The 24,796-nt window shown below is 47.8% G+C and overlaps 2 protein-coding genes across 8 annotated transcripts in view; one reads left to right on the top strand and one right to left on the bottom strand.

Annotated features, from left to right (window-relative positions):
* Positions 1-24,796, bottom strand: part of BCL11A (BCL11 transcription factor A) — a 131,465-nt gene that overhangs the window by 73,175 nt on the left and 33,494 nt on the right. For 2 of the 7 annotated variants that reach the window (XM_054820480.1, XM_054820484.1), the window contains exon 1: positions 187-689. The exons of 2 other annotated variants lie outside the window; for them this stretch is intronic. In XM_054820480.1, the coding sequence (XP_054676455.1) occupies positions 187-241 (55 nt within the window). In that variant the 5' untranslated portion in view covers positions 242-689. Of the gene's footprint in view, positions 1-186; positions 690-12,768; positions 13,067-24,796 lie in introns of those variants that run through there. 3 more of the 7 variants (XM_054820483.1, XM_054820479.1, XM_054820485.1) reach the window with 3 other exon arrangements.
* Positions 664-12,292, top strand: LOC129204610 (uncharacterized PE-PGRS family protein PE_PGRS54-like). Its single transcript, XM_054820836.1, has 3 exons — positions 664-719; positions 1,070-1,948; positions 12,064-12,292. The coding sequence occupies exons 1-3, from the start codon at positions 664-666 to the stop codon at positions 12,230-12,232; spliced, it is 1,104 nt and encodes a 367-aa protein (XP_054676811.1). The 3' UTR covers positions 12,233-12,292.

Genomic DNA, 24,796 nt, shown 5'->3' with positions numbered 1-24,796 from the left:
GTGATTAAATTAGAGAGGGAGAAATTAACCGGAATGCTGATAATCCCGAGCCGGCGTTGAGTTCGTTTTTTTCCCCCGACTCGCTCACTCGCTCTCACTTTTTTTTTTTTTTCCTCTGCTCTCGCTCAAATTAAAAATTAAATCCGTGAAGGGGAAATTAAATAAATTGCTCTCCGGGTTACTTACGTGAAAATTCCCGTTTGCTTAAGTGCTGGGGTTTGCCTTGCTTGCGGCGCGACATGGTGGGTTGGTGGCTTCGGTGGCTTGTGAGTCGCTCGGTTCACATCGGGAGAGACGGGTTAGAGAGGAAGGAGACTCCAGAGAAAATATCTTCATCAATGTCTTTTGACATCCAAAATAAATTAGAAATAATACAAAGATGGCGCAGGGAAGATGAATTGTGGGATAGCAGTCATGGCTTTTTTTTTTTTTTGTGCAAGGAAAAAAAAAGAGAGAGAGAGGGAGAGGGAGAGAGAGGGAGAGAGAGAAGGAGAGAGAGAGAGAGATGAAAAAAATGGCAAAAGCCCCCCTGAGCTGCAAGTTCAAGTGCGGACGTGACGTCCCTGCGAACTTGAACGTCAGGAGCCTGGATGGACAGAGACATACAAAACATGGGCAGGGCAAGCCGGGGAGAGGGGAGGAGGGAAGGCGAAGGCAACACCAATGGACACTCATCAGGGGCTGGACATGAAAAAGAGAGCAGGACAAGCCAATGGACAGTGATCGCAGGGGGGAGAGGGGAGGGGGCGCGGCGGGAGGGGGTGCACCGGCCGCCCGGCGCACGCTGCCGAATGGAGCCGGGGGGCCGGGGGCGGAGGGGGCGGCGGCCGGACCCGCAAGTGGCCGCGGAGGAGCGGGTGCAGGAGGCGAGCCGGGAGAGGGGCGAGAGGGGGGGATTAAACACGCACACGCGGAGAAAGAAGGGAGGAAAGAGGGAGAAAGCAAGCAGGCAGGCAGGCAGCGGCAGCACACGCACGCACACCCCCGCTGGAAAAGCAAATACATCAATGAAGCTAAAGACGGGCAGAGAGGGCTGCGGGGCAGGCTAGCCTCGGGGTGTGCCGAGGAGGTGGGAGAGCTGGGGGAAGCCAGGTAGGACCGGAGACCACCCAAAAAGCGGGGGGGAGGACGGGGACGACACACGACCATCCGGCTCCCGGCTTCCCCACTCGCCCCCCCTCGAAGCGGCGGAGTCCCCTCCTCCCGGGAGCTGCGGCCCGTCCCCGGGGGACGGCGGGCCCCGCGGGGAGCTGGGGGGCGGTGGGGGCTCGGCCCGGGCCGCGGCCCGCGGGAAACTTCGGCGGGGAACGCCGGGCCTTGCCCCGCCGCCGAGCCGGGCTCCTTGCCCCGAGCCGGGCCGGGGGAGAAGCGAGCGGAGTTTCGCAGCGAGAAAGCGGCCAGGCACGGGAGGAGAAGCCGCGGGGGGGGGGGGGGGGGGGGGGGGGGGGGGGGCGGCGGGACCTCGCAGCTTTCCCCGCGGGCTTCTCTCGCCCGCCGGCCCGGAGCCCCCCTCCCCCGGCGGTGCTCCGAGCCCTGCCCGCAGCGACAGTCTCTTAACGAAAGCGAAACGCGGGGCTGCCGGCGGCGGGGCGGTGCGGGCAGCGGGCTGGCACCGAAGGAGGGCGGGCGGGCGGGCGGGGGGTGTGGGGGGAGCCGAGGCGGCGGGAGGCACCGAGAAGTGGCTGGAGTTGGGAGGATGCGGCGGCGGCTGCAACTTCGCCGAAAACACACGGAGAGACGCAGACGCTGCCGGCACGGGGAGGGATCAGGTTGCAGTAGAAATAAGCTCCGGAGGCGAACGGGCGTTTGGAGCAAAGTGCGGCTGCGGAAGGAGTGCGAGGGGGATAACCGTGCCCAGGACAGAGGCGGAGAGACCGAGCGCCGGGCGGCCCCGCGGGAGGCGAGAGCTGAACGGGAGGCGAGGGGGGACGAGAAGCTGCCCGCTACTGTAAGAAAGATTTTAACGCTCGGAGCTGCGATCGCCCGGACGCCGCTGGGGGAACCGAGGGGGCGGGCGGGGGCCGGGGCTCGGCGGACGGGCGAGCGAGCGGCGGGGACCTGTTGGCGAGGCGAGTCCGGCCGCGCCGCCGGCGGAGCTGTCAGAGGCCGGGGCGAATCGCTCCGGCGTGGGACGGTTTCAGCTTCCCGCCAGCAGCTTTCTCCCCCCACTACCACCCCCCACCCCCCGTTCCCCGCCCGCGGCTCCGCCCGCCGCCGGTCAGCCCCGCCGCTCCCCTCCTTTATCGGTAGACACGGGCGAGCCCGGCTATGCGTGTCGCCTCGGCACCTGGGGGTGCACCCCGGGGCTGCTGCGGGGGGGGGGGGGGGGAGCAGAAAGCAAATGCCTGCCCTGCGTGACTTTCCGCAGGTGACAATAGCCGACTGGTCCTGGCTTTTGGGCTCACGCCGCCTTTCAGGGCTGGCCGCCGTATCCATATGCTCCTGTGCGAAACGTATATAAACAGGCATGTGTGCGTACGGGACAGAGAGATGTATGGGATTTGATTTATATATAATAGCACGTATAAAGCTTTTCAAGGTGGCTGCAATGTAAAAAGTAATGACTTTATTACCCCTGAAAGGTTCTGTGGTTCACAGTTAACAGTCCTCTGAATTACAATTCATTACGCAGTTGCGCGCTCTCTGAAGCCAACCTGCATCAGAATACCTATCTGTGGTTATTCCCAATAAATAACAGGCAACGTTTCATTGATTTTCTTTAAAAAAAATCACAGCAAATTAAGCACTTAGTTACAACTAAATCTGTTTTATTATCGTACCGTGCTTGAGATTCCAGAGGTGACTTCCCAGACCGCATCTTAAAACCTACAGTCAGGAGCTAATTTTACAGATGCTTTCATGAATGGCAGCGAGGATGTTCCTACCATTAGCATGCCCTTAATTCCAGCACCGTAAAATGCCTCGAATTAAATGGAAACTCACTGCCTTAAAAACAATATTTCATCCTGGCTGGATAATTATTAATATTGGCATTTGATCGCAATACTGCTGTGCTCCCCCCCGTCCCGTCCCCCCCCCCCCCCGCCAGCGTTTCGCATTGTCATGTGATTGGAGGGAGATAACAAACCTCAAGAAAGAAAAGGAGTCAGAAGACATTTTTAACACGGCATAACCGCAGATTAATAATGCAGGTGGGTTTGTATTTTATTGTATTTTTAGGGGAAGGGAACGAGGCTGTTTAACGAGCAGTCGTGGACACAAAGTAACTATATTTACAATCCTTGATGTGGCTTTCGGTGGGTAATAAATTATGACAATATTAAAATTATTTTCTGGCAGCCCAGTTAACTGCGTTGGGGACCGTAAAGCCCTTACTGATTCCATTTATGCCTTGTAATTACGGTCCACGGGCTCTCTCTAAACCCTTTGGTGTATATTGTGTGTAAACTTTTAGCTAATAGACCTTTTTTGAACGGAGGGACTTTTCTTGGTACTTCCTGCAGTATATATTCTGTCTCTGATCTCTGTATTTAATGGCCAAGTCCTGGTTTATGCTTTATAATGTGTTGACAAGTTTTCTAACAGACTTTCTGAAATAATGCACATATATTCACGTCGGTTAGAAACTCCACAGTATTTTTAGAGTCGAGTAGATCTATATCCTAATGCACTGAGAGGGAGTGTAAATCATAGAGGATTTCATAGCCCTTTCAGTAGTTTTCTGTATGAAGTATGAGCAGCGTGGCCTCCAGACGTAACCTTTTAGAAAAAAAGACAGTGCTTTTATTTTATGGTGTAAAGTGCTTTTAGCTTCAGGGCTCTGAACGTGAATGTGGTCAACAAACAGCTCTTGCGAGGGAGTTTGCTACAGCCTCAGCCCCTGCGCCGGGGCGCTGCCTTCGTCATGGGGAGGGTTACGGGGCCACCTCCGGCCTCAGGACCGGGCTAACACCCCCCCCTCCCACCCACCCCCCCCCAGACACACGTTAACCCCAGAAACGCCGGCCCGTTGCAGCCCGCCCCGAGGCGCCCGCTCCGCGCTGGGAGAAGGGGGGCTCCGAGCCCCGCCACCCCCGGGCTGAGCGCCGCTCTCCTCCCCGCCGGGTCTCCCCCGCCAGCCGCCCGGTGAACGCCTGGGCCCGGCACCGCGGGGAAAGGAGGGGTTGGACGGTCCCCGGCGCTGCCGGAGAGGCTGGTGATCGCGGGGTCAGCCCCACGGGGACCGTCCCGAGGCGGGGGGTGAGCGGCCTCCGAGCTCGCCCCGGTGGCAAAGGCAGGGCCGGGGTGCACAGCCCGGGGCGAGGGCACTGCAGGAGAGCCGTGGGAGCAAGGGCAACGCACCCCACCGTTGCCCACTGCGCCCCACGCCCTGCTCCTCCAGCATCGTCCCCTCTACTCCCTGCTTCCAGCGCAACCGCCACCACAGCACCTTTCCGACACGCAGAGCATCTTTAGCCTTGTCTGTACACAGCGGTGTCACTTTGCTCAGTTATACTAATGAAGCTAGTCAACGTGGCAGGTAAAAACAGTTAGAAATGCTCAAATACTAATGCCTGGAAACGCTGGTAGATTAAAAGGGCAGGTGAAAACAAACCCAGACCAACACTGAAAGACAGCCCGGTGATCAGGCTCTGAGGATTCACGCAAACTTGTGTGTCACCTTCTGCTTCTCCACAACCTTCCTTTGCCCAACTGACGGAGGATGTCCTGCAATCCTGCTGCAGCTGTTCGAGCTGCCATCACCCTCAGCCATCAGGCTACAGATTCCCAGCCCCAGAACAAAGTCAGCCGGAGGAAACGTGGCCCCACATTGCTGCTGAAACCAAGGCCGCGGTGGTTTTCAGGCTGCCTACAAGGGAAGACCAACCTAGGAGAAGGGTCTGCCTCATTAGCTGAGTGACTGTCTGGTCTCAGTCTGTCCCATGCAAACCAGAGCCCTGAGACACCAGCTAATGCCCCGGAGCAGCTGAGGGCAGAGGTGGGCACCCATCCCACTCTGCCGTCCCAGGGCAGGGGCAGTAACCTGCAGCAGCAGGGCAGGGTGCCCAGGTGAAAACATTTACCCTGTAAAAATTAAACATTTAAGTCTGCCAAAATGTATCTGTCCCTTTCCTTATGCCTCAGCTCTCTGCCTGAAAAGTAGCGGGATCCTCCCTCCATTCAAACTTGTGAGATGCCTAGAGGTTGCTGTAGAAAGGGACATCATAGAACTGCCCAAAATTGAGAAGTGTGGCCTTCCTCCATCTCACAGCCAGGCCCACGGTCCTCCCGCGTGGGATCGGGACCTGAAGGCGTAAAGGAGCGTGACACAGTTCACACCGCGTACTGCTCTCCCTGCCTATCTGCTAATTTAGTGACAGACTTGGCAGTGGGTGAGTTCAGCAACTTTGGTGGGCAAATGTTCCTGCTTCGAAGCTCCAACTGTCATTCATTGCAAGCAGGAATCTCACTTGCCAACTTGGTACAGAACATTAGGACCAAATACAAATTCTAAAATTCTGCCAGTTCTCTGGAGCTGGGCTGCATTATATAACGGCAGATCGCACGGGGTGCTTTCCGACACCGTCTTGATAGTCTCAATCAGGCAGAGGCAACGTGGGTGGAACTCTTATCATACCAGGCTGACTCCCTGTGAATGAGCAGAGGACTTGCACGTTCTAGAAATAGTATGTGCGTTAGTATTCCTGCATGAGAAACTTGGGCACGCTGCTTTTCCTTTTCTCGTGGTTTGTGTTTTTTTTTTTCTTCCCTTTTTCATAAAGGCTCAAAATAAACTCCAATTCTGCAAGTGCTTACTAGCAAGCGCAGCGTGCACAGCAGCGAGTCCATGCAGGATCGCAAACATCTGAGCGCCAGGTTACAGAAAGATTTCGTTATCGGTTTGCCCTAGGCGGGACCCAGAATAAAACCTTGGGGAGGCTTTTTCCATGGGTTCCAGAAAGGTCTGGGATTTCAGCCTGCATCTGCTTGCACAGCATCTTTTTATAAGTAAACATGTAACATGCCCCCGACAGTTTCTATGCTAGGTTTCAAGCCAACATGATTTAAATTATGTGCATTTAAAACCTCCCAGAACTTGACCTATAATGCAAATCCATACAGTCTTAATTATAGCAGCACCAGCAGCCACCGCACGAGTGAAATAGTTGAGCTTTCGTTACTAAAGAGGCACAGTAGTTAAGGTCTGTCAGTGCTCCTGTTACAATCCCCATCTTGAAGAGGTTATAACTTGGGCTGTGTAAATTTGATTGAGCTGAAACTTGGGACTCAAACTGTCAGTCCATATAGGGAATTATCTTATGAATAATTGGCTAACCCGTTGCTTGATTCACAGACCTTTATGAAACAATTTTTAATGGGGTTTAATGTTTTTTTCTTTTACTGACATCTAGGGTATGAATTTGGTACTTCTAGCTCTTCTGAAGCCCCATACTGAACAGCGTATGTAGAGGTACCCAAGTTAAAGCTACAGCTACCCAGAGGAGTTCACGGGGCATATGTGCCACGCTTACCCACCTATGTCTACCTATATGCTGATAAGAGACCATAAACCAGAAATGGCACTTAAATCTATCTCAAAAGAATCTCCTAAACATGTAAGATAAAGAGAACAGAAATGCCTCAGACCGGAGGGAGCTAAAGCTCGGAATGTGTCTGCATTGCACATCACGATACACTGCCAGTCGCACATCTCTCGGCCCCCTTTATACCAACCGTCATGCCGGGAAGGGAAGGCACTCACTGAACCCACAATCCAAAATACTGCTCTGGCACCTTCCGGTACAGTGTATAGGGTCAGCTCGATTACACATAGATGCAGCGGGAATAGCTAGGGACAGGAAAACATCTGGCAGAGTGTTGGTCACTGTTATCTTTGCTAATGGTTTCTTGGAATCTTGTCATCTTCTTGGGCTTTTTCTTCCCTCAAACCTATGTGGAAGTGAGTCCCACGTGTGCGTTGGCATCAGAAGAGTCATAACGATGGCGCTGTGAAAAGATGAGCCCTTTGACTTTCAACACTGAGAGTAAGCTTAAGTATCACTTTGTGTTACAAAGGATTTTAGGAGAATTGCTCTCCAGAACACTTTTCACTAGTTTTAAACTTCTGTTTCTCAGAGGTGGTTTTTATCACCTCAAGTCACTCTAAGCCAAAGCGAGCATGGGTGGTTAAGATGCGGACTTGGAATTTTCCTTGACCCAAACAGATAACGATGACGAGCCCAGGGCTAGAAAGATGAGCCACAGGCCATGAGCAAACAGATTTCTCTCATAGAACCAGACCCCACAAAGTTTCCGTGCCCACCTCACTGAACGGTTACAGAGCAGGGACACGATGCTGCACCCCTGAGCTGATGAGCAGCATCTCCATCAGTCTCAGGAAGACTTTTGACCAAGCCAGGCTGCGCATCGGGCTCTCTCACTGCAGGTTTATCGCGTGCAAGTCATTCTGAAACAAAGCACTACGAGAAGCCAGACTCTCCTCAGCAAGATTTTCCACACATCCAAATCCCCCATTCATCAGGGCTGCTCCATTTGGCCTCACAGAAACTGATGACGGCACAAGCACAGAGAAGCTGGTCCTTTCGAGTCACTGCTGAGATCCCAAGTCATTTACCTAAGCAGGTCACCACCACCTTCACGCCTATGAGCAGTAGAGAGACAGGTCACTGACACAAACATCTTCTTTGATTTATTTTCTGACTTTAGCTGCTAAATTTGGGGAGATCCCTACTTAGGACAAGGTAAAGAATTACAGCTAGTTTAGGCCACGGGGAGATAGCGCCCACCAGCACAGAGGCAGCTGAACTCGAAGTGCTGAGCAAGCTGCACGGATAGGAAAGGCTAAGCCAGGCTCCCAGCCCTGCAAGGGCCAACTCTCAGTGAGGTTCAAACCAGGAACAAACAGCGTGTATGTTAGGCGAGGTTTAAACTAGCGGTACGTTCAGCAACGGCACGGTCACACCTCATCTCCAAAGTACGTGTTCATCAGTGAAGAAGGGCAGGACGGCTGGACAGGCTTGGTCTGATCCTGACCAAATGTGTGGGGTGACTACTGATCTTTTAATGCAGTGGTTGTTTATGAACAAGGTCTTTTCAGGCTCATAAGGAGAAGCTTTTCATACTTCTGTGCAAGATTAGATCCAAGGGGTTCAAACTCTCCCTATGAGGAAATCTGGAAAGCCACACTCTGGATGTAGCAGGCGGGAAAAGAAGGAATTGCAAACATTTTGTCTTGAAGAATAAATCCAACTATACCTTAAAGCAATTAAAAAAAAATAAAGTAGAATAACAAAAATAATTCACTGATTTCAGAAAACCAGTATCAGCAATCAAAAAGTTATTTCCATTGAGAAATTAGTTTTGCTACGCAGGATGAGGAAAGATTTAGCTGTTTTCTTGTATGCTGCTGAACACAGTCCCTTCTTCTTCCTAGCACGCTTGGTGTGAGGGACAATAGAGAAGGACAGTGCAATAGAAAAGGCTTTTCCTCCTCTAACCGCACTCGATATATCCCCTACCAGAGGAATCTGCTTGGCCTTGGGTACCGCGAAATTCTTAAGCACATATTTATCTTTGGGCACATCAGCTGTACTTACATGCTTTAAGTAAGCATGTACTCAAGCACGCCGTTAGATCGGCGCCTTAACATCTTTTGTAAATAACTTCTACTACATTGCTTTTTAGAGCTTCAACTTTTAGTCACTTAGAATGCATTGAACTGAAATTTAACATACACAATCATCGTTCTCCATATTTGCTTTATATTACTATTTCAGGTGACAGTTTGGTTTAGCTTTTAGCTTTAGCAAAGAAGAAATGCACGTGCTTTGCAGAACATGACATAGTTTGCGTGAGGATCCAGATGAAAACGAATTAATTGTTAAGATAGCAGAGATCTGTTTCTGCATTTAAAAATCAGGACAGCTTTACTGTGGATTTTCTTCTTTGCCATATTTATTCCATGCAAAAATTCAGCCTAATTGTTAGAATGCTTACAATAATATTTTGATGCGACTCTCTGTAGTCAGAAGAATATATTATTATATAGCCCAAAGCTGCAGAGAAAGATGCAGTGCTGAGGGGTAGCAGGAGTGGTGGTGAATAACCTGTGATAAGAGCCCACTTCTTTGAGCAGTTTAGATAGTTTTGCCACCATTTGTTATTGTCAGCGCATATAATTTTGACAGTACAGTATAAATTCTGACTGCAGTGAAAAGAATGCCTTCTACCACCAGTATGAATGAGATTTCACTCAATTAAAATAACATGCAAGTATATTGTATAGTATTACATAGAAAGCTGATGTGCATTAAGTATGAATGCTGGGGTTAGGGGGAGTTATTGTACTAATGCTATTGTTCAGTGAGCAACTATTCCCCAGCATTAAAAAAAAAAAAAAGCCAGGGAAATTAAATACAGAAATCAGAAATACGTACAATGTTTGATATTACCATACTGAAATTCATGTATTCACAATTTAGACTTTAATTTGCCCTAGCGTATTAAGTTTCACAGCATCTGAGTGCCGAGAGAGAGAGAAATAGATGTAAACACAGGGAGAGAGATCCATAGACTATCCACACTGAAATCCACCACCCTCGGACGTTATGGTGATAGGCGCTATAGATAAACGCAGGGTAAATACAGGCCATATCATAGCACCAGTCTTTATTTCCCACTGGCACCAGCGAGAAGTTTGGTCTAGATGTGGCTGGAGCGATGTGGTCCACTGCGACGCACACACACACACACCCCCCCCCGGACATCTCTGAAGGGCTCCTCAGCGCAGGGGTGAGGTGAGCTGCAGACCTCCTGTCACCCTGGTTCATGCTACCCAGAACTGAAGCTATCTCAGCGTATAGGGATGTATAGGGATGCAGCCACGGCAGTTCCTACGAGGCAGGCCAAACGCGTCTCAGAGCCGAGGTGTATCTTAGACAGCCGTTGTACTCGGAGCCAATAAAAATGAAACTATTCTCTATTGAGACCTAATTAGCTTTTATATTCAAAGCCGTACTGCACATTTGTACATTGCTTATGAGTAGGACTAAAAAATATATGTACCATGACACTATACTTTTAAAGTGTCTATTGAATGCTTTTCCCATTCTCCAAGGATTGCCTCCTCCTTAGATGTATACATTCAGCGAATATGACGAGGCTAATTATTTTTCCCTGAAATGATCAGTGCTTGTATCTAGCAGTATGCAGAGAAGCACGGACCTCGCATCTTCAGCCTCGGAACTTAAAAAAAACAAAAACAAAACAAAAAAAAACCCCTACAAAAACACAAGTCCCTTCAAATCCCAAGACAAAAAAATATTTGGTAAACAATTTCCTGCCAGGGGCTTTACAAGGCTTACTTTTCTATCAGAGCCCCCGCGCACGTATGAGCTTTTTTTGCCATTTTTTTAGAGGGGGTTATATATTTTTCTGTTACCTTTCCTGCCTGTAAAGCAATCACGGAGAACGGCGGGAGGCACCATAAATATGCAAATTGCTGCCAGATAACTGGTTTCGCTGGTTCCGCCTTGGGAAGCGGCATCGCCGCCGCGGGGGGGATCCGCGGAGCCCGGCCGAGCTCCCCCCCCCCCCAGCCCGGGCTCCGCGCCGCCGCCGCCCCCCTCCGCGGCTCGGCCTCCGCGGGGCCCCCGGAGCGGGGCTCGGCAAAGGGCACGGCAGCAAGGAGAGCGCTCCTTTGATTCCCACTAATTCTCTTAACTCGCGTCTCCCTTCACGCTCGCTCACAGGGCCTTTTTCTGTGTGTTTGCGGCCTTTTCTACTACTTAATTTCTCTCGCAAAGGGGTATTTGAGTCCTCTTCCTTTGCTCTCAGGAGCGTTGGCGGTTTGATACCACCTCTCTCGAATTCCAAGGTCAAGATTTTTGTGTCTCCATCTGCTCACCTGAGAGGTGCTCGGGGTGGGGAAAGGACTGGGCTCATCCCCGCGCGGTGTCACAGACCTACTCGGGAAAATCTGGGGACGCTCCCGTGTGGATCTGTAGCCTGAAGTACACGCAAAGGCCCTCTCTTTTCTAACTCTGCATTCGAGGGTTTAAAAGGAACCACTGGTTTCCAAATTAAAGTATAATTCACGGTTAAACGCTTGCAAAAGTACGCGAGACCAGTTAAAAAATCAGAAAGAGAAAAAGCAATCTCGGGTGGATTCTGGATTTGCCCTGCTGTTGAATTCAAAACAGTGATGGTTATTGCACCAACAGTTCACAGGGCGTTCATCAAAACCATGGACTGGGCATTTAAATATTAAAAAAAAAAAAAAGAAAAAAAGGCATACACCAAAGTAAACAATACAGCTAATTTATAAGCATTCAGATGTGCAGTGACTTTGACGCAAATATTCCTATCGGCGTGGTGGTGGCCTCATATAACACAATAAGATACAATTCAGACCTGTGATGGTCTATTGAATACATAATACGCATTTTTAAAATTGCCTGGAAACGTATTCATACGGTAAAAACTAATGGTTCAGGCGGAGCTTTTACTCTTGGTCAAATAATAAAAATTGTTAGAGACCACTCTGTCATCTCATTGCTCACCAGCCTCCACGAGGACTGCTTTACGTTCCCGTTTAAGTAGGACAGGAGAGCAAGAAGGAAAACATAAACCACAGAAGAGTTACTACAGGCATTAACTTTTAAGCCAGAAAAGCAAGCGAGCTGAGAAAGAGAGCGGGGGAATTGCCTTCATCGCTCCGCACCCATCGTGTTTTCCTGCTGCTGAGGCGGATGGAAAGGTGGACAGCGGATCACATTAGGACAAGGTTGCACTCACCAAGCCCCAGGGGCTGACTTGGGCGAGGTGTCGCGGTTCTGCCTCTGAAGTACCTTCTTTCTGTGGATTTAGATCTGCCGCGGAAGGGGACTAGTGCGGACAGACAGATAGAGCCTGTGGACAGGTGAGACTCCCTGTGGGACAGAGTGGGTGGCGATGGCCTTGTCCGCGGAGGAGGAATCTGAAGTGCAGACTAGTAATAGTAATGGTGATTACTATTAAAGCGCCGAGCTTTTCATTACTGCAAACTTCAAATAACTCTCCTGAACTATATTTGAGACCATTTTTTCTTCATGTTAACTCCAGGTTTGATTGCTGGAAAAGGTTGACTGCTAGAAAAGGAAAACCAGTGCAGTGCACAGCAGTGGGGAATCGAAGCCCTTCTTTACCAGAACCCCTGCCATATACGTACTGTCACTCACCTTCCAGACACTCAGTACAACCATTCAATCTATTGAATCAAGAGACTGTTTGATCTTATCTGCATCTGTGAGCTGACTGTCAACCTGCTTAGGCTGCATATTAAATCATCTATAGTAGCTGTATCAAGCTGGGATGATCTGTTAATTCTAAATTTATTAACCCTTGGAGTGCAGTCATCATGTTTAATCTAGTGTAGCCGGCATTTATTTTACAAGACTAAATCCTTCTTTAAGATATGGCTGTGCTGTAGGTTAAAGAATCAGTAATGTGGAGGAGACGGTAACCGGGAAAAGCTCACTTTGATCTCTGAAAGCCGGCTGACAGCATCACTGCTCCAAACACGTATGTGTGTGTTTGCGTCACGCTCCTGTGTCCAGTGTGCGGGGTGCACGCGCGCGTGTACGCGCCTAATAACATTTCCTCACAGAGTTTTGCCTGAGACGAGAAAGAAAAAGAGAGGCCTTGAACAATGCCTGAGCCCTGTGCCTCCACGAGGACTTAAAATCAAAAATCCAAGTGACAGCACACCGCCGCAACACAAGTTGAGGGTGGCTGCAGGCAGAGTCCTGCCAGGACCCACCAACAAACCTCTCCTCCAAGTCAGCTCCCACTTCTCGGTCTGTAGCTGCTGTCCAAATCAATTAACAAACGTCCTCGGAGTGCTGAGGATCACGGCCGCCACAGGACCCGCAAGAAGTCAAGCGCTGCGATCTGCATACGTACAAATACACCCCCACGCAGACGCGCATACCGTCTACAAATAATTTTATACAGATACGTACATACGCATCAGTATGTTAATCTGTTCGTTACACACACACATCTCTCCCTGCCCCTCTCTCCTGTTATCTATTATCCTTGCACATTGCCGATGGTATCAACATATTCACAGCTTTTATTTCAGTCGCAAACTGCTAGGCATGCTTCCTTTTTTGGTAATCACGTGCCCGGTATCTCTCTAATGTAGCCTAATAACAATTTTAGCATTCAGATGAAGCGATTTCATTCTGTGACTGCCTTTTCTATTAGATTTGATTCTGAGAAGCCCCAGTGGGTGCCTCCGAGGCAGAGATCTATCTGTGAGGCTGCAACCGATTCAATAGCAGCCTGAGCTAACCTTGACCTTTCCCTAGACCCTGCTCCATCTGGTGCCAGCCTGGTCCCCCCCTTCTCCTCCTCCTTGCTTCACAGTCAGCATTGATCAAGGCGGAATCGAGCGTCTCTCTCCCTCCAAGGGCTGGGCAGTCGCGGAAAGGACAGCACATTTCAATATATGGAAATGATCGAGCCTCTTATGCAATCATAAATCTACATAGAGCCTCGTGATTTGGTATTTCATTCACCTCCAAAGGTTCTCCCCCTCCCTCCCCCCAGCAGGGATTTATAAACTATAAGACAACGGCTTTCCCCAACACCTGGAAATTACAAAGCTTGCTGTTTATTGGGAATGAACGCCTGGCGATTTCATCTGATTTACTTTGCTTTTTTTAAAATTATTATTATTAATTATTTGCAACTTACTCGGTTGTTTGCCATGTGTGCTTTAGTTTGGGGGTTTTTGGGGGGTCTTTTTAGGGTGGATCCCCCCCCCGCCCCGTTTCGGCGGTGGCAGCGGCCCCGGTAGGGGCTGTTTTGATGCCGCTGTTGTTTTAGCCCCCGAAGGAAGGCGCAGGGCGGGCTCAGCTCAGCGGCTCGCAGCGCACCCCAGCCCCACCGGCCCCGGCCCCAGCCCCGCCGGGCCGCCCCGCGTCCCGCTCCGCACCGGGAGGGGGCCGGGGCCGCTCGGGCGCGTTTCAATAGCTGGAAACGAGCAGAGGCTCCTGCAATAAATCAGCGCTCGCCACTTTGTCATCTTCCTAGTTCTGCTTCATTTTCTTCCCCTCTTCCCCGCGCTGGCGCTCGGTTCCCCGCTCCCCCAGCCCCTCTAAGTGGAAGCACCCTGCTCCCCCCCACCCCCAGCCATGCCTCTGACCAAGCACAACCGCCGGCGGCTTTGCCGGGCTACCCGGGGCGCTGCGGCGCGGCCCCCCACCCCCGCCCCGACTTCACCTCTGGGCGGCGGCTGCGAGCCTTTGCCTGCCGGGGGGGCGGGGGACGAGCGGCGGGGTGCTCCCAGCCCTACCGGGCCGGCGGCCGCCGACCTGCGGTGCTCAGCTCCCCACCACCGATACGATTTTGTTTTGGAATCCGGGGCCCCCCCACCGGGCTGCGGGGCCCGAGAGGCGAGGTGCCCCCAGCCCAGCCGCGCACCGGAGCGCTCCGGGCCCCGCTCCCTCCGGAGCAGAAGTGATGCTGCCGAGGTATCCTGCTCCCTCCCAGGGTGTGAGTTACATTTTTAATAACAGCCAGCGTGGCTTTTAGCGGCGAGATATACTCCGTGCTTTAATCTCCTTGCGCGCTCCTCCATTGCCAGGACGTTTACTTACGTTTACAAGCAATAATTTTATTTTTCTTCCTAAGAATTCTGACATAACCGCATTTTTTTCATCGCATACCAGCCTTAAGATTCTATAACAGATTATGTAAAATTATAATTACAAGATAATATATGCAGACTCTAATTATTATATAGAGTTTCCTGCGTATCTATTGCTAGGCACACAGCACATATGTTAAGAGTCAGTTCTGCAATATTTGCATAGCCAACACTTCTGGCTGTAGACGCAGCGTAAAAAAGGAACGGATAGATATTTGACAGTACATATGTATAAGAGAGATATATTACTTAATGGGAAAAGGTATCTGGAAATATATTTCTCTCTGTTTTGAGGAATTTGTTTTGCTTTATCTCCATGGGTAGTAAAAAATAATAGGAAGAAACTGTGAATTACATTGAAAAAATAGATATATTCAATTTGTCAGTTTAATATTACACTTCCTTTCTGCAATACTACAAAGATTTCAGAACATCTCCAAAACTTGCAGCTCTAATCTGTGTCTCGTGTTTGTTAGGAGGACATGCCACCACATGCCAGCTAAAAATGAGTGTCAATTAATAATAAAACCCACCCTTCCTTATTTCTGCACTCAAATAATTTAACAGGTTTTGATAAAACCACGGATGCTACAGTGAGAAATTTCCAATACGTGCAGTATTAACAGTTTTCATTCTAAAGCACCAAAACTTCCCAAAATAGAACTGCTGAATATTTCTTTGCTTTTCCCAATGGCTGTCTACGCATGCTATTATGCACTTAAAATATAAAGAATATTCAGTTCCTTGAAAAGCGTGGTTTGTTCTACCAGGAACGTAGCTGGTAGAAACAATCTCAAATCTAGGTGGTTAAAGTACGCATGCCGTATTATTTGTGCCCTCCAAAATTAGAAATAATTTGAAACAAGAAGTAGGAGAGTTTTTAGCTTGCATTTTCCACCACGTGAGAACTAACCGGAAAACATTTGCCCTTATAGGATTCATAAACTCTTTGCTTTCTGAGCTACCTGAGCAATCATGTAACCCCTGCAGAAGTGCCTGAGCATGGTTTGTTGTTGAAAAGCATATTGTACTTATTAGTAAAATGTGAAATGGCTTAAAAATCAATTTGAGCTATGAATTGCCATCTGCTCAATGGGCGAAAACAGAAAGTAACTGAATATATTTTCTCACCTTTTTTTATAGTAACATAAACAACGCTCCAGAATGCTATAAACTTCTAGCTCTATGAAAGGTGTTTGTACAGTTCATCATGCTTCAGGTCAGGACTTTGTCCACACTGTTAAACGCTGTTTCTTTTCATTATCTGCAAATGTCCCAAAGTATTATGATTGGTGTTTTCCCCCTCTGTTAAACAAGATGTCCTTTTTAATTTCAGGAGTTAAAAGTTTGATCCTGCTTCCCACACCATACTACAGAAACTGTCCCTGGTAGAGAGCTAGCCTGAGACCTGTGAGTGCCTTCAGATGTCAAAATACAGGTAAAGCAGCGTATACAACTTGTTCTGGTTCTCTGCATGGGAGGGGAAGAGGGAAGGGCTTCTGTTACCCAGTTTTTATGTAGCACTTTGCATCACTAGTGTCCATCACAAGAGAAATTCATCTTTGTCCTCCTTCTGCCCCTGCCCCCTTTTTGCAGAGAAAACCCAAGGATGGGACCACTTCCTCTGGTATTGAGTTTTGCCAGTGCCAAAAGCACGTTCCTCCAGCCCCTGCAAGCTCTGTGACCTCCCCGAGTGCTGCGGAGGCCACGCTCTAAAATCAGCTCGGAGGGCAGGGAGGCCTCTGCCTGTCCCAGGAGAAAGGCCCCGCAGCAGGGCAGTGCCTGCCCTGGTCTACGCCGGGAGCAGGAGTCCCTGCAAGCACTTAGGGAAACCATCCGTACTGGCAGCTGCTGCTGCTCCCGGAGACTCAGCTCACCACACAAACACTACAGCAGAAAGAACAAAATAACATTTTTTTTTTTTTTTTTCCTTCCCCTACTTAGCTAGAGTTATTTCTTTGCTGTCCTTCAGCTTTATGCACCTGGGAACCCAGACGGTTTTTTTAATCTGTTTATTCCGTTTCTTGCCTAACAGCAGCTCAGCTAACCTGCCCAGAACACCCTGATCCTACCAGCGGCGGATCGGAGGGGAGAGCATTTCTGGAGTGCAGGGAGTCATTCAAACCAAATGGCCAGGTTCAGGCACGTGGAGGACACGAACTGGAAGATCTTGACTTGGAGTGAGTTTCGCAAGGAGCACGAGGACAGGAGAGCTGCGAATTGTTACAGTTCTATCTCACAGGACAAGCACGTGTTAGATGGTAATTCTGCAATGCTGAAATTGTCTTCATCTGTCTAATGCCTGATGCTTTCTGTTCCCTGAAAGACTGACTTCTCAAAAGCACTGCTTAAAAATAATAACAACACAAAGAGGAGCTTTTCTGCTCCCTTAGAACTTGGCAGGAGTATAAATACACATAAGGGAAGAGAGGAATCAAAAACTTAATGAAAGGAAGGGGAAACACAATGGCATAAGAGTGGCCTGCACCCTCACGTCTTAATTTCCACCAATGCCCCTCATAGGGCTGGGCACAGCAAACCACCTCGAGATTTATATGCAAAGCACGTGAGCTCATTGCAATAGCCGTATCATAGCGCACGCCTAGGTGTTCTACCCCTCACATACAGATCACCCTGTAGTATTAGGATTCAAATCACCTGTCCTCTGTCGCTAATAAAAATGAAATATATTAGGGGAAGTTTGAATACAGTGGCTTGACAGAGCATGTCATGTCTCACACATGGAAAAATGCTATGAGCGCATGATCAAAGAGTAGCTGCCCGTTTTTGTGGTATAAGGTTTTTCTGTTTCAAAGGGCAAAATGAGTTCTTTGAGATGAGGTAAGCCCAAACCCTTAAACTCCTACAGCCCCTAAGAGTGCAGCGTGAGGCCAACTCAGAACTCCCTGCTATGCTGAGAAAAAACATACGTTTTTATGAAACTCCCAGATCTTTTGCTTTCCTTTTCAAGTGTGCAGAACGTAAGCAAAGCACAAGAAGCAGTGCTGTGCTTCATAATCGGGGAAGGACCATTCAAAGCTGCCACAGCAGAACACCACCCTACGATACAAGTTGCCAATATTATCACATTAAGGGTTTGTTGGTGTTTCCATTCTAAACCTTAAGCCATTCTAGCCTAAAGCCTAGCCGCTACTAAGGCTTTCTAGAAAACAGCGTGTCAGCCAGGTAGATGCGCGCATCTCCTAAGAGCTGACAGGGCTGGTGGCTTTTTCAGCCTGAGCTGGCCTGAGCTTGCTTTTTCAGGAAAGCAAGAAGCCAGCCAGACTTTGGAATGGAAAGCCTGTAGGACAGTGCCTCTGTGTTACAAAGCAGCCCACAATAGACATCTGATAAGCAGTATGCGACTCTTAAGTGAGATGCAAACAAAGCGCAGGGACTGTCATTAAGGAACCATGCACAACAGGTATTTTGTTCTGCCTGAACGGCTACGGTATTGACACGAGGATGGACATTACCACCTCCTCACCAGTGCTCAATCTCTGTTGGAAACTGTGCCCCTCCCCTAACTGAAGGGACAGAACTGATTCAAAAAGGTATATTACAGCCCTAGGTGCTAGAAACATTTGTAAAGCCTGTTTGGTGTGGATTCACGCAGTAGACTCTCACTGCTCCAAAAATTGCCTCCACTTCTAGGAAAGCGGATGCTTTAAGAAGTTGCCAAGAGCCTGATCCCGAGTAGCCTCTGGAAAAAGCCTTGTGGAGGGACATCAAACACATCTCCAAATCTGCCACCTCAGCAGGTGGCCCCAGTTTCTTTGTAGAGGCACTGACTCTGAGGTGCCTTCCTCCTCCTGAGCACGTCCTTCCTGAGAGCGGGCTGGTGACAGAGGGAGCTAGAAGGGGAAAACTTAATGTGCCACTGCTTGTGCCATACCTGTTCCGCAGACAGCATGAGGACTTTGTTCCTCAGGACTGTCCATCTGGTGCCATTCCTAAGCAATAAAAGCTCACCCACAAAGTATTTTAAAGCAAACAGTTGGTGTAATGAATACCTTAATACTCCTGTAGCTAGACAACAATACCACAAATAGTAATTACTCTAAAAATACCCGCTCAATGAAGAGAGCCCAAGTTCACATACCAGCTCCTTGGGCCAGCAGGAGACAGGACCCCACAGAAGCTGTGTATCCATCTCACAACGGGGTGACTTTGTGTGTCACTCCCCAGCGACTCCCGGTAGCTAACCCAAGCACACCAGCAGGCTTTCCTCGAACCTAGTGAAAAGGCAAGCTGGCTGCCAGTGCGGTCTCTTAGAAGAGAAACTGAAGTCCGTGCGCTCACACATGCGTGTATGGGGGTATGGGGTCAGCCATCAAATATTCTAAAAAAAAAAAAAAAAAAAAAAAAAGGTTCTACACTGTACCACTTTCTTAAATCTTTTTCTCATCTGTGCATAGATTCTCTCCCTGTCTTCATCTAATTTAAAAAAGCAGGGCCACTGAAACAGCCCCAAGAGCCAAATACTATCTCTGATTCATCAGCGCACATCATGCACAAGAGCAATAGCTGATTTCATAAGATACCTGGAGAAAAAAAAAAAGGTCTTTATCATTTGAGATCAGAATTTGTTTACCAGGGTGTTATTTAAACTGAGGAATACAGGCAGAAATCTGAAAATCTGACTTAAAATTACTTTGTTATGATATGTATTATTGTTCTTGCAGTGTTCTCTGGGTGACTTCACAGTAGGCAGGCTCAAGGCAACACTGGACGAGATACTCTGTGGAGAGTGGCATTCTAAGCTCTGAATTCCTCGATTTGGATTTCGTTGGTTCAAAAATAGATCCCCCTTTTTTACTTTTGAAACTGTTTATTGTATGAATTTTAAATAATTGCTGAAACCAGGTGTATAAGCATTGTACATAAAGCAGACTACAGTACCTAAGAGCACCGTGTAGAACCTGTTTTGTTTTAGCACAGTACATTCAATTATTTCACATCATTTTATATGATTTCACCATTAATAAAAATACCCTCTACCTAAAATGAAAGCAGTATCAATTCATAACCTTCTAGTTCGAATCATACAGGTAAAAATAGAACTCTTAATTTTTAAAAGAATCAGTGCATCTTCCACTAAAAATATAGGTCTTTTTTCATGAAAGAAAGTGCTATTGACTGTATGTGGCTATTTCAACTGAGCTAAATATTTATTGAAAGCTCAAAGCATTCACTGGTCATTTTCTCTAGTTGTTGCATTCAGATTAATAACCTGTTTTCTACTTAAAATGAAAAGAGAATTCAGAAATGTTTAGCATGAAGTGAAAAAAGCAGCAAGAAAATGACTAACAGATACCAGCACATTGCATATTTATTTTGTCCTGTCAATTATTTTTAAAGAATTCCCTGCTTATGGAGGAAGATTTTTAAAAAACCTCAACCATCAAATAAAGACATCCACAAACGCTGGTTTCTTCATTTTTCCTCATTTTGGAGAAAGCGAGTACTGTAAGGGGTGGGGTTTTTTCCTTAACTTTATTATATTTTTGCCAGTGCCGGGAAAAAAAAAAATCGTGTTTCAAGGGTCATACAATAAACCTGCATAAAGAATTTATGACACTACAGTGACGCAGTTATGAAGCTGAATACTCATCGGCACTTGCAACATTAGGAAATTGCGAATATCAGATGTTCTCCGCGACACTTCAAAGCGACAGCCAAATGTAAAGTTCCATAGGTACCGGCTACTCCAGGGGCAGCGGTGGCTCCAAGTAAACACTTTTGGAGGCCCAGACCTGGAGATAATTTCAATGTGTTTGTATCCAGTCATGAACACACAATCACCTATTGAAAGTGTCTGGCTTGGAGTGCAGACAGATGGAGAGCACAGAGGTTAGTACAGCCAGGCCTCAGACTGACCTCTGTAGAGAGAATTAAATCAGTCTGACCTTGTTGCGAAGCCTAAATTATATCCATAGACCCCCAAATAATGCATCTTTAATACATCGCTGCCCTCTTTTTATCAGCCTCTTTACCTCGAGGGTATCTTGTTTGCTAACTACTGATGTTAAATTGCAGCTATTTATGCTTACATTTGTGACCTTAGTGGACATCTTGTCACATTTTTCATGAACAGTTGGGAAAAAATAGAGAAATATTTACGTAGAGAGAATATATAAAACTAAGGCCTTGTTTTACTTAGGCATAAAATAAACACGAACAGGAAAAGAAACCTGCTTCAACCAGAGGACACTGTATTCATTGTATAAGTCTAACACAATAGTCATTGTATAAATCTGCACTTCAATATCATCCATAACCTATCATCTGGACAGCCTGGAAAACAGAACGGTGCCATGTAACAGGATTTCCAATATCTTAGAAACACCTTTTCTTCCCAGCTATTTTTAATATTTCAGGATTTTTAAATTCAAAATAGTACTAAGAACAGAGTAACCCCCCTGACACCTGTCAGTTTTGGTAATACAGACCTCTGGACAGAAACAATACCGAGTCTACAGGCTGGGATCTCAACTGGAAACTCGCTCCGTTCAGACTAGGAAGCCTTTAATTGGCACTTCTGTTGGCTGTAGCAGCAGAGGAGCCCAGTGGAAATTTAGGGGAACTGCATCCCTTCCCACCAGCTAAAAGGCAGCGTTTTGTGGTTTACAGTTGTACCTTAACCCGAACAAAAGGTGCTTGGAGGGGAAAAAAAAAAAATTCAGTCCAGGATGTTGCTTTCCAAGTACTTTTATTCTGAGGTGCATCGAGGGGTTTTTTGCTTCTGTTAATCAAAATAACTTTGATTTAAACTACAGAAAGGAATGAGGTTTTGCAGTTAGTTTGGGATTTTGGCTTTGCCGCTCTCTTTGTAATCTTGGGTAAGTTACCGAGGCCCGTGCAGGGAATCCATTGGGAATCTCCCTACGGAAAGCTGTGACTCCACAGGCCAGCCAAGCCCACCATCCACAGGGGTGGTACCACACCACTTTAGGGACCACTTTTCCCAGCAAGCAGTGAGCTATTAGGGTGGCTCACCCATCTTGTGGAATCACACCTGTCCACACAAGAGACTCTTCCAGCCCAGGTTTGGCACTACCACCTTGCTGACCTCGTTCAGCTTTCCAAACCAACCAAAAAAATGTTTGCTCCTTTTTGCCAAGACGGTTTTCTGCTGGTTTAGCACGCTGTATCAAGCAAGCAGAGGGAGAGGTGAGCACCAGAAGCAGCACACAAGAGCACACAGCTGCAGGGCAGAGAAGAGAGCAAACCAGTGCAGTACTGATTTAAATCAGCTACAGAACCACACCAATAGATTAAACTGCTGATGAAGGTTAAGTTTGGTCTAATACTTGGCACTGAAGCAGCTGAAATGCTGGAACATGATGATTTCTCCCAGCTTTGCTCTGCAAGAGGAGCAATGCAGACAGATCACGAATTCCTTAAAATGAAAAAAAAAAAATCCCAAACCATCAGAACTCTATTTGCATCACTAAAGAGCTGACCTCCAGGGTGGGCTACAATGATAATGCTCATCAGATATTATACTGTTAAGAGCAGTATTTATATGTAAAATAAAAATTAATTTTACCTCTTCCCTGTCAGATTAAACAGTTGATTTTCAACATAGATGCAACGTGGTGAGCTCCAGCCCAAACTGCCCACTATTAACTCTTCAAGAAGCTCATTCCCTGCCCCAGAAATGAGCTTTGGGATCAAGTCAGCCACTCAGCATCCTGCAGATCCCTCACTGCTGACACAGGCAGTGAGCATCCCTAATCATTTTGCCTATGCTGAGGGAAACCTGTCCTCAGAAAGTAACAACTGTTGGTCAAAAGCACCAGCCCTGGACACAGGAAGAGTCACAACTGCATGCAATGGAAACTGTATGTTGTTATTTTAATGGGGCTTCTTTAGCTTACAAGTCTACAGGTTCTACTGAGAATCATGTAGGGATAATCTACTTGAAAGGCAGAGGTCGGTGCAGCCCGTGGAGCTGTGCTGTTTGCATTTTCTGCCTGCAAACATGCTAGAAATCCCCGTAAATGGAAGTTTCACTTTGCCAAAAGCACGCTGCAGACCACAAGCGCCGAGCTCAGCCGTATTTCCTGCAGATTCTTCCTGATATTTTAAGGGTCTTCCATATAAATACAGACTCCTGTATTTCAAGGGACAGGACCAGCAGCTGACTACAACAGACACCAGTCAGGATCTGTCAAGTCCCCCAAAGCCAGGGTTACTGCTGCTGCCACAGAGCAAGTGCTTGGGGTGGCTGCTGCAGCCCAGGCTGGAAAAGCAGCTCCCTTCTGACAGCAACCGTCTTTCCCCACCTTCTAACCTCTGACAGCTCCGAGGTCACCAAGCCTGGTCCCAAGATCTCACAGCTCAGGCAGCAAGATTCAGTCTTGCCAGCCCTGCTGAGAAGTCTTGTTCCAGCTCTGACCCCACTACTCTTAATTCTTCCTCTTCTTATATGTGGTTCCCATGTGGTTACCTACAAGGTGTGTGGAGCGAGGAACAGAGCTCCCAGGAGTGAGTACATATGTATCTGTGTTTGCCCAGCCATGGAAGAGACAGTCACAGAATGGAAAGGATATGGAGGAGAAACAGGCCGGGGAGGGGGGGGGAAGTCTGTGTCTACAAAAATTATTTAATCCTTCAGGGCTGCAAGCTCAAAAAAAATCAAGTCTGATCTAAACAGTCATATAGAAAATATGTACAAACTACTATCTACCTCCTTTGGCTATACAAAACAACAAAAAAAGAGCAGTGATAATCACACTATTTGATTCCATGATCTGATTCCTGTGTTACCTTATTTCCCGGAGACTATAGCTCTGCATACCACAACATGCCTGTCAAGATGTGGATTTACAGGTTACACTGTAGTAGAACCTGCTGGTTTTCAGCTCCAATCGACATTTGCTTGTCGGTACATGCCTGACAGAGTTGCAGTCCAGATTAGGAAACATTTGTTTATGCCCCAAAATCCCCAACATATTTTTCCAGCTCTGTTCCCAGTGCTGAGCTCCATGCCACTCCAGCTCTCTGGTAGTCAGCTCTCACACTGCTTCCTGGTATAAAATTGATTAGAAGCAGCATGAAATGTCATCAAGCTGACCCTCGGGAGGCTGGGCCCAAAAATAACAGACGGGAGAAGTGGCCTTTTGATTAAACTTTCAATTGCCAAAAACTGTACGTTTCCCCTCACCGTGCATGTGCACACACGTTGTAAGTCAAGATAAGCCTACACGAGCTGCAGACACAACAGCAAGTTTAGTGTAGACCTATTCTTAACAACATTAGTGTTGCTGAAGTCAGCAGGACTCTTGCCATCAGCTTCAGCGGTGGCAGGAAAAGGGTCCTTTGTTCCACTTTTTATTTCGCATCTCTTTCTTCCTGGTGGCGCTCAGCTGATACCAGGGAAAGGATGCAAAAGTAACCCAGAGCAGGCCCAGGCTGGCTGTTTGCGACATAAGAGCTGGGGGGGAGGAGGGGGGGCAGCTTCTTGGGAAGGTGATGCAGATTTTCAGGCACCTTGTGAAACCCATACCAATGTGGTTTCTGTGTGGCGTTGGGTACATGTAGCTTGTATCTTTCCAAGGAGCTGCCACCGACAGAAAAAAAAAGTGACCAAAAAGTACTTCTGGTAAGGTCCTGAGAGACCCAGGTCCCGCTCCAAGGAGACAGATGAAGCACAAAAAAGTTTTCAGTGGGAACAAAAACAACAAAGAAAAAACATGTCCTCACGCACACCTATACTGATATGAACCACTGATAATACAAATGTGATTTACATATTCATATATTTATATGTCTGACAGTTCCCATTTCAAAGAGCCTTATTACCTAAATTGCCGCAGAATAGCCAGATGCAAAGGAATGAGGGAAGGACAGAATAGCAGACTTTGGAACCTGAATTTCCAGGCCTCAGTAGGTTTACCAGTCTTGTTTGCATAGGTTTTTTTACTCTATTCTGGAAGCGCCAGTTTTCATTGAGCCACTAGTACACATAGCATCCACACTAAAGATCGGCAACAAAGGAGCTCGACTAGAGGTTGAAACACAAATGCTTATGTCTTCAGGTCCAACATTTAGAGTTCGTCCCTCATCCAGGTAAAGTTGGTGCTATCTAGTGACAGGCCACGAGTCGCTGCCGTTTTGAGAATGGCGTACATC

The sequence above is a fragment of the Grus americana genome, chromosome 3 (genome assembly GCF_028858705.1).
Source record: "Grus americana isolate bGruAme1 chromosome 3, bGruAme1.mat, whole genome shotgun sequence".
Classification (NCBI taxonomy): Eukaryota; Metazoa; Chordata; class Aves; order Gruiformes; family Gruidae; genus Grus; species Grus americana.
Note: the sequence above shows the minus strand (reverse complement) of the source record. Positions and strands in the feature narration are given on the sequence as shown.

Excerpts from the sequence above, each read along its gene's own strand:
- LOC129204610 (XM_054820836.1), top strand. The coding sequence starts at position 664 with ATGGACACTCATCAGGGGCTGGACATGAAAAAGAGAGCAGGACAAGCC. Across the intron at positions 720-1,069 it reads GCAGGACAAGCCAATGGACA|GTGGGAGAGCTGGGGGAAGC; the intron begins GTGATCGCAGGG and ends TGTGCCGAGGAG. Across the intron at positions 1,949-12,063 it reads ACGAGAAGCTGCCCGCTACT|GTTTGATTGCTGGAAAAGGT; the intron begins GTAAGAAAGATT and ends TGTTAACTCCAG.